This window comes from Scyliorhinus torazame, chromosome 2 (assembly GCF_047496885.1).
Source record: "Scyliorhinus torazame isolate Kashiwa2021f chromosome 2, sScyTor2.1, whole genome shotgun sequence".
NCBI lineage: Eukaryota > Metazoa > Chordata > Chondrichthyes > Carcharhiniformes > Scyliorhinidae > Scyliorhinus > Scyliorhinus torazame.
Genome location: NC_092708.1, coordinates 14404446 through 14414043, shown reverse-complemented (window position 1 = coordinate 14414043; position 9598 = coordinate 14404446). Strand labels below are relative to the sequence as shown.

General features: G+C 53.3%; 1 protein-coding gene across 2 annotated transcripts in view; it reads left to right on the top strand.

Moving 5' to 3' along the window:
* Nucleotides 1–3808: 3808 nt before the first annotated feature.
* LOC140386279 (uncharacterized) overlaps nt 3809–9598 on the top strand; it is a 53408-nt gene continuing 47618 nt past the window's right edge. Inside the window, exon 1 of one of the 2 annotated variants that reach the window (XM_072468685.1) lies at nt 3809–4470. In XM_072468685.1, coding sequence (XP_072324786.1) covers nt 4062–4470 — 409 coding nt within the window. In that variant the 5' untranslated portion in view covers nt 3809–4061. The remainder of the gene's footprint in view (nt 4471–9598) is intronic. The other variant, XM_072468684.1, reaches the window with a different exon arrangement.

Below are 9598 nucleotides of genomic sequence, written 5' to 3'. Positions count from 1 at the left end.
CCTTGTCTGCGTGGGTTTCCTCCGGGTGTTCCGGTTTCCTCCCACAGTCCAAGGATGTGCAGGTTTTGGGGATTGGCCGCGCTAAATTGCCTCTTTGTTTCCAAACGGTAGGGTTATGGGGACAGGGTGGGGGAGTGGGCCTAGGTAGGGTGCTCTTTCCAAGGGCTGGTGCCGACACAATGGGCCGAATGGCCTCCTTCTGCACTGTAGATTCTATGATTCCAGAAGATACTGTCCGGGAATTTCCATTCCCATCGCAGCGGGATTTCCGGCGGGAGAGGCAGCTCGCGATTGGCTGCCAGCGGGATGGTCCTGCATCGCTCACTGACAGCGGCGCTGGGGAATCTGCCGCAGGGGGTCAGCTTCATCGGGACCGGGAAGAAAGTGAAATGAAAATCGCTCTTTGTCACAAGTAGGCTTCAATGAAGTTACTGTGAAAAGCCCCTAGTCGCCACATTCCGGCGCCTGTTCGGGGAGGCTGGTACGGGAATCGAACCGTGCTGCTGGCCTGCCTTGGTCTGCTTTCAAAGCCAGCCATTTAGCCCAGTGTGCTAAACCAGCCCCTAGATCCCGCTGGATCCCACCCATCGGGATTCTCCCAAAATATTTCGAAGTTAATTTATGGTGCAGGCCGTTCCCGGGACTCTCCGACCGCGTTGTGCTCTCTCTTGAATGCAACGAGGCCGGAGGATTGCGCCCATCGCCTTTGGTCCCTCCTACTAACCTGGTTATGTAGCCATGAACTCCACCTCTTTCCCTGGAAACTGTTGGAAGCTGACCTGGACTATTTGCAACCTTGGTGTCATTTTGGGCGGAGTTTCCAGCCACATAGCTGCACCATCACCAAGCCCACCTTTGGAACATCACCTATCTCAGCTGTCTTGGTCCCGGAACTCTCCTTCATGTCACCGTTCCCTCCTGCCTCAATATTCCCATGCAGTCCTGGCTGAACTTCCACAGGTTACCCTGTGTAAACTTCAGGTCGGCCGAACTCTGCTGCCTGTTATTCTAACTCGTACCAAGTCCCCTTTTTCCTGCCACCCCCTGTGCTTGATGATCTGCACTGACTCCTCGCTAAGCAACACCTCAATTTAAAAACGCCATCCTCCTTTTCAAATCTCTGCAAAGCCTCACTCCTCCCTGCCGCTGAAATCTCCTCCAGCCCTCTTGAGATGTCCTGCCCTCCTCTGATTCTCCTCTACAACCCTAATTATCATTGCATCGCCTCCTCTTTCAGAGAATCCCTGCCGTGCAGAAGGAGGCCATTTGGCCCAACGAGGCTACACTGACCTCTGAAAGAGCAGCTTGCCTGGGCCCACTCCCCTGTCCTATCCCTTTTGGCTAAGATCAAGAGTCAGATCGAGCCCAGGATGGGGTGCATTGCTTTTCCTTGTCAGCCTGTCCAGTATGTCTCTCCTGTGGGGACCATGCATTGGATTCAATTTGAATTGGTTTTTGGAGCAATCAAAGAGATGGATTAAGGTTTTGCCCATGTCCAGTCTGCATATTGGCTTTGTAACTCTAAGAAAACAATTTAAAAAATGTTAAAAGAACATTTTTAAAATAATAATAATAATCTTTATTATTCTCACAAGTAGGCTTACAATAACGCTGCAATGAAGTTACTGTGAAAAGCCCCTAGTCGCCACATTCCGGCGCCTGTTCGGGGACACAGAGGGAGAATTCAGAATGTCCAATTCACCTCACAAGCACGTCTTTCGGGACTTGTGGGAGGAAACCGGAGCACCCGGAGGAAACCCACGCACACACGGGGAGAACGTGCAGACTCCGCACAGACAGTGACCCAAGCCGGGAATCGAACCTGGGACCCTGGCACTGTGCAGCACTTTTGGGATTTGCAGTTGCATTGAAGGGGGTAGCTAAATGCAATTTGCTGTTGTTTTAATTTCCCTGGATTCTGATAAATCACTGGGATCCTGGACTCTGTAACAGCGATGCATATCGTTTCAGATTGGACTGTGGTGTGAGTTTGTGAGGGACTGCCTGTTTGGGTGTTGTATGAGTGTGAGAGATGTATGAAGGACTCTGTGAAGGAGTGTGTGTGTGTCTACCTGTGTGTATGAGTGTGAGAGACTGTGTGTGCATATGAACAACTGTTTGTAAAGGTGTGAGTGTGAGTAAGGGATTTTGTGAGACGTGTGTGTGTATGTGAAGGAGAGTGGGTATGGGGGACTCTGTCCCTGTGGGGAGCGTGTGTGTGAAGCAGTCTGTGTGTGTGTGTGTGTGTGTGTGAAGGAGTGTGTGTGTGAGTGTGTGTGTGAAGGAGAGTGGGTATGGGGGACTCTGTCCCTGTGGGGAGCGTGTGTGTGAAGCAGTCTGTGTGTGGGAGCGTGTGTGTGCGTGAAGGAGTGTGTGTGTGTGTGAAGGAGAGTGGGTATGGGGGACTCTGTCCCTGTGGGGAGTGTGTGTGTGAAGCAGTGTGTGTGTGTGTGTGAAGGAGTGTGTGTGTGTGTGAGGGACTCTGTCTCTGTGCGGGGGGGGGGGGACTCTGTCCCTGTCCCAGAGTTTGTGTTTGTTGCCCTGTGCTTTGGGGAGATGGTGAGTGTGTGTGTGAGTGTGTGTGTCTGTGTGAGGGACACTGTCCCTGTCATGGAGTCTGTGTGTGCTGCCCTGTGCTTGACAAACAAAGAACAAAGAACAAAGAAATGTACAGCACAGGAACAGGCCCTTCGGCCCTCCAGGCCCGTGCCGACCATGCTGCCCGACTAAACTACAATCTTCTACACTTCCGGGGTTCGTATCCCTCTATTCCCATCCTATTCATGTATTTGTCAAGATGCCCCTTAAATGTCCCTATCGTCCCTGCTTCCACCACCTCCTCCGGCAGCGAGTTCCAGTCACCCACTACCCTCTGTGTAAAAAACTTGCCTCGTACATCTACTCTAAACCTTGCCCCTCGCACCTTAAACCTATGCCCCCTAGTAATTGACCCCTCTACCCTGGGGAAAAGCCTCTGACTATCCACTCTGTCTATGCCCCTCATAATTTTGTAGACCTCTATCAGGTCGCCCCTCAACCTCCGTCGTTCCAGTGAGAACAAGCCGAGTTTATTCAACTGCTCCTCATAGCTAATGCCCTCCATACCAGGCAACATTCTGGTAAATCTCTTCTGCTTTGGGGAGATGGTGAGTGTGTGTGTGTGAAGGAGTGTGTGTGTATGAGGGACTCTGTCTCTGTGGGGGTTGTGGGGGGGGGGGGGGGGGGGGGTGCGGTGAGGGACTCTGTCCCTGTCCCAGAGTTTGTGTTTGTTGCCCTGTGCTTTGGGGAGATAGTGAGTGTGTGTGTGTGTGTGAAGGACTGTGTGTGTGTGTGTGTGTGTGTGTGTGTGTGAGGGACTCTGTCCCTGTCCCAGAGTTTGTGTTTGTTGCCCTGTGCTTTGGGGAGATGGTGAGTGTGTGTGTGTGTGAGTGTGTGTGTGAAGGACTGTGTGTGTGTGTGTGTGTGTGTGTGTGTGAGGGACTCTGTCCCTGTCACGGAGTCTGTGTGTGCTGCCCTGTGCTTTGGGGAGATGGTGAGTGTGAGTGTGTGTGTGAAGGACTGTGTGTGTGTGTGAGGGACTCTGTCCCTGTCACGGAGTCTGTGTGTGCTGCCCTGTGCTTTGGGGAGATGGTGAGTGTGAGTGTGTGTGTGAAGGACTGTGTGTGTGTGTGAGGGACTCTGTCCCTGTCACGGTGTCTGTGTGTGCTGCCCTGTGCTTTGGGGAGATGCTATGAGCTGAGTTGCGAAAGCCAAGCTGCCAAGTCCCGCCCAGTGCTGGTGTCAGGCTGTGGAGGGTGGAGTTGGAACCGGCATTCACAGAACTAACTTCAAGCTGCTTTAGTGGCTCACCACAGATTGGACCAGTCAGTTCTGCAGCCTGATCCCTCCCGAAGTTGCTGCTGAATGTGTCCGTGTGCCTGCCTTCCGCTGACTAACAGAGACAGCTGCAAATCTACATCCATCTGGCTCTCGACAACCCACAGAGAGTGACTGACCATTTCTTAAAGTGGTATTGTCAGTGCGTGGGGTTTCTGTTCTTCCCCATCCCGGCGTTCCTGGTCATGGTCTGGCGCTGGGAATGGCTGCTGTCCATGGCGCTTCTCGTCGAGCTGCTGGGGGCCGAGGGGTCACAGTTCAAAGCTGCCCGGTTGCATCGGTGGTCCACGGCCAGCCTAGGCTACCTGAAATCCAGCCTGTGTCAGCGAGTGTCTTTTCTGTCAGACTCTGAGTGCAAGCGGCTGGCTGAGATCCCGCAGCCGGCCGTGGCGGTCTATGCAGCAGAGCCCCGGGCTGGGGAGAAGCTGCTCACCATCCTGCCAGACTCCGGCCTCAGCTTGGGGTCTCCCCACGATGCGGTCATCACCCTGGACCCCAGCCCAGAGCTCAGCTTTGGACACCCGGTCACCGTCTTCTACATCGACTTCAATGTGAACGAACGGCGATGTGGGATCCGCGAGGGGCTGTATTTAGGTAAGTATCAGAGAATTCAGCTCCTGTGTCACTACTGCTTCACTATTGTTCCACTATTGATGGCCATGCTGGAGCACAGTGCAGCACGGTAGCACGGTGGTTAGCACAGTTGCTTCACAGCTCCAGGGTCCCAGGTTCAATACCCGGCTTGGGTCACTGTCTGTGCGGAGTCTGCACGTTCTCCCCGTGTGTGCGTGGGTTTCCTCCGGGTGCTCCGGTTTCCTCCCACAGTCCAAAGACGTGCAGGTTGGGTGGATTGGCCGTGATAAATTGCCCTTAGTGTCCAAAAAAGGTTAGGTGGGGTTACGGGAATAGAGTGGCAGTGTGGGGATAGGGTGGAGGTCTGGGCTTAGGCAGGGTGCCCTTTCCATGGGCCGGTGCAGACTCAATGGGCCGAATGGCCTCCGTCTGCACTGTAAATGTTATGATTGTATGCCTTCAGTCCCCTGGGCCCTAAGCTGTGGAATTCGCACCGTAAACCTCGCCGCCTCTCTCCCTTCTTTAACACGTTTATTAAAAAAACCATCTCTTGGAGCAAGCATTGGCAATGAGACGTGATATCTGCTTACGCGGTTCAGCGGCAAACTTTGTCTAGTAAAGCTCCTGTGAAATACCTTTGGATTGTTTACACTTCGAGAAAGAGGCTATATAAATGCAAGTTGTTGTTGTATTCTGTGGGATCAGTTCTATTCCGGTTGACTGGCGGAGGGCGGCACGGTGGCACAGTGGTTAGCACTGTTGCTTCACAGCGCCAGGGTCCCAGGTTCGATTCCCGGCTTGGGGGTCACTGTCTGTGCGGAGTCTGCACGCTCTCCCCGTGTCTGCGTGGGTTTCCTCCGGGTGCTCCGGTTTCCTCCCACAAGTCCCGAAAGATGTGCTGTTGGGTAGTTCGGACATTCTGAATTCTCCCTCTGTGTACCCGAACAGGCGCCGGAATGTGGCGACTAGGGGCTTTCCACAGTCACCTCACTGCAGTGTTAATGTAAGCCCACTTGTGACAATAAAGATCATTAAAAAGAATTTAAAAGATTAGAGATTAACTGACTGCACAGCTGGAGATTGAATTGGGATAACCAGAGGGGGTTAGCGAGTAAGAACAACAGAGACAGGGACACAAACTGATAGAAAGAGCAGAATAATATTGAGGATGAGGGATGAAGAGTCAAGGCTAAACGTGGAGAGGAAAGACATCTGACAGATTCAAACCCAAAACAAGGTATGAAGGTTTGAATGGTCAGAATGCCGGCCATGAGCTTGAGAATGAGGACTGTTTGTTAATTTTTAATAACACGATCCTGCTATGGTGGTGCTTTGATGTAACTGGATTTCTTGACCAAAGACAGAGGTCAGAGAAAGTAAAATAGAACCATAACAGAAGCGAGAGAGGAGTAGACAAGGATGGATGCGAGTTGTGACTATGACCAAATCTCTAGGAGTCTGTGCAACGTTTATTTTACTGTGTGGGGCTTTTCCCGGCTGTGTGAGACTGTGACGGCACCGACTGTATGGGAGCATGTGAGACTGCGTGTGACAGTGTGAAACTGTGTCTGACTGCGTTGGTTTGCGTTTGACTGTGTGGGACTGTGTCCGACTGTGCGGGACTGTGTCCGACTGTGCGGGACTGTGTCCGACTGTGTCTGGCTGTGTGGGGCTGTGTGGGATTAAGTCTGTGTGTGACAGTGTCCAACTGTGTGGAACTGTGTCTGACTGTGTGGGATTCTGTGGGACAAAGTCTGTGCGTGACAGTGTCCGACTGTGTGGGACTGTGTCCGACTGTGTCGGACTGTGTGAGATTGTGTGGGCTTCTGACTGACATGTGGGACTGTGTCCAACTGTGTGAGACGGTGTGGGATTATAACTGACTGTGTGGGACTGTGTCCGATTGTGTGGAATTGCGTCCGACTATGTGGGACTGTTTCCGACTGTGTGGGACTGTGTCCGAGTGTGTGGGGCTGTGTCTGACTGTGTGGGAGTATGTGTGACTGTGTCTGACTGTGAGGGACTGTGTGGAATTGCGTCCGACTGTGCAGAACTGTGCCCGACTGTGTCTCACTGTGTGGAATTGCACCCGACTGTGTGGGACTGTGCCTGAAAGTGTGGGACGGTGTCTGACTGCGTGGATCTGTGTCTGACTGTGTGGGACTGCGTCTGATTGTCTGGGACTGTGTCTGACTATGTGAGACTGTGTCTGACTATGTGGGACTGTCTCTGACTGTGTGGGATTGAGTCTGACTGTGTGGGATGGTGTCTGATTGTGTGGGACTGTGTCTGACTGTGTGGGACGGTGTCTGACTTAGTGGGACTGTGTGGAACTGTGTCTGACTGTGTGGGACTTGTGGGATGGTGTCTGACTGTGTGGGACTGTGTGGGATGGTGTCTGACTGTGTGGGACTTTGTGCGACTGTGTCTGACTGTGACTGACTTTGTGGGACTGTGTGGGGTGGTGTCTGACAGTGTGGGACTGTGTCTGACTGTGTGGGACTGTGTGGGACTGTGTGTGACTGTGTCTGACTGTGTGGGACTGTGTCTGACTGTGTGGGACTGTATCTGACTGTGTGGGGCTGTGTCTGACTGTGAGTCTGTGTGGGACTGTGTCCGATTGTGTGGAATTGTGTCCGACTGCGTAGGATTGTTTCCGACTGCATGGGACTGCGTCCGAGTGTGTGGGGCTGTGTCTGACTGTGTGAGAGTATGTGTGACTATGTGAGACTGTGTCTGACTGTGAGGACTGTGTGGGACAGTGTCTGGCTGTGTGGGACTGTGTGGGACTGTGTCTGACTGTGTGGGACTGTGTCTGACTGTGTTGGACTGTGTCTGACTGTGTGGGACTGTGTGGGACGGTGTCTGACTGTGTGGGATGGTGTCTGACTGTGTGGAACTGTGTCTGACTGTGTGGACAAACAACAAAGAAAATTACAGCACAGGAACAGGCCCTTCGGCCCTCCCAGCCTGCGCCGATCGAGATCCTTTATCTAAACCTGTCACCTATTTTCCAAGGATCCACTTCCCTCTGTTACCCGCCCGTTCATATATCTGTCCAGATGCATCTTGAATGATGCTATCGTGCCCGCCTCTACCACCTCCGCTGGCAAAGCGTTCCAGGCTCCCACCACCCTCTGCGTAAAAAACTTTCCACGCACACCTCCCTTAAACTTTCCCCCTCTCACTTTGAAATCGTGACCCCTTGTAATCGACACCCCCACTCTTGGAAATAGCTTGTTGCTATCCACCCTATCATAGTTTTGTAGACATCATTCAGGTCCCCCCTCAACCTCCGTCTTTCCAATGAAAACAATCCTAATCTACTCAACCTTTCTTCATAGCTAGCACCCTCCATACCAGGCAACATCCTGGTGAACCTCCTCTGCACCCTCTCTAAAGCATCCACATCCTTCTGGTAATGTGGCGACCAGAACTGCACGCAGTATTCCAAATGTGGCCTAACCAAAGTCCTATAGAACTGTAACATGACCTGCCGACTCTTGTACTCAATACCCCATCCGATGAAGGCAAGCATGCTGAATGCCTTCTTGACCACTCTATCGACCTGCGTTGCCAGGTTCAGGGTACAATGGACCTGAACTCCCAGATCTCTCTGTACATCAATTTTCCCCAGGACTCTTCCATTGACCGGATAGTCCGCTCTTGAATTAGATCGTCCAAAATGCATCACCTCGCATTTGCCTGGATTGAACTCCATCTGCCATTTCTCTGCCCAACTCTCCAATCTATCTATATTTTGCTGTATTCTCTGACAGTCCTCCTCACTATCTGCAACTCCACCAATCTTAGTATCATCTGCAAACTTGCTAATCAGACCATCTATACCTTCGTCCAGATCATTTATGTATATCACAAACAACAGTGGTCCGAGCACGGATCCCTGTGGAACACCACTAGTCACCTTTCTCCATTTTGAGACACTCCCTTCCACCACTACTCTCTGTCTCCTGTTGCCCAGCCAGTTCTTTGTCCATCTAGCTAGTACACCCTGAACCCCATACGACTTCACTATTTCCATCAAACGCCTTACTGAAGTCCATGTATATGACATCTACAGCCCTTCCCTCATCAATTAACGTTGTCACTTCCTCAAAGAATTCTATTAGGTTTGTAAGACATGACCTACCCTGCACAAAACCATGTTGCCTATCACTGATAAGTCTATTTCCTTCCAAATGTGAATAGATCCTATCCCTCAGTATCTTCTCCAACAGTTTGCCTACCACTGACGTCAAGCTCACAGGTCTATAATTCCCTGGATTATCCCTGCTACCCTTCTTAAACAAAGGGACAACATTAGCAATTCTCCAGTCCTCCGGGACCTCACCCGTGCTCAAGGATGCTGCAAAGATATCTGTTAAGGCCAAAGCTATTTCGTCCCTCGCTTCCCTCAGTAACCTGGGGCGAGATTCTCCGACCCCCCGCCAGGTCGGAGAATCGCCGGGGGCTGGCGTGAATCCCGCCCCCGCCGGTTGCCGAATTCTCCGGCACTGGAGATTCGGCGGGGGCGGGAATCGCGCCGCGCCGGTTGGCGGGCCCCCTCCGGCGATTCTCCGGCCCGTATGGGCCGAAGTCCCGCTGCTAGAATGGCTGTCCCGCCGGCGTGGATTAAACCACCTACCTTACCGACGGGACAAGGCGGGGCGGGCGGGCTCCGGGGTCCTGGGGGGGGGGCGCGGGGCGATCTGGCCCCGGGGGGTGCCCCCACGGTGGCCTGGCCCGCGATCGGGGCCCACCGATCCACGGGCGGGCCTGTGCCGTGGGGGCACTCTTTTCCTTCCGCCTTCGCCATGGTCTCCACCATGGCGAAGGTGGAAGAGACCCCTCCACTGCGCATGCGCGGGAATGCCGTGAGCGGCCGCTGACGCTCCCGCGCATGCGCCGCCCGGCAATGTCATTTCCGCGCCAGCTGGCGGGGCACCAAAGGCCTTTCCCACCAGCTGGCGGGGCGGAAATCAGTCCGGCGCGGGCCTAGCCCCTCAAGGTTAGGGCTCGGCCCCTCAAGATGCGGAGGATTCCGCACCTTTGGGGCGGCGCGATGCCGGACTGATTTGTGCCGTTTTGGGCGCCGGTCGGCGGACATCGCGCCGATTACGGAGTATTTCGCCCTTGGGATAGATCCCAT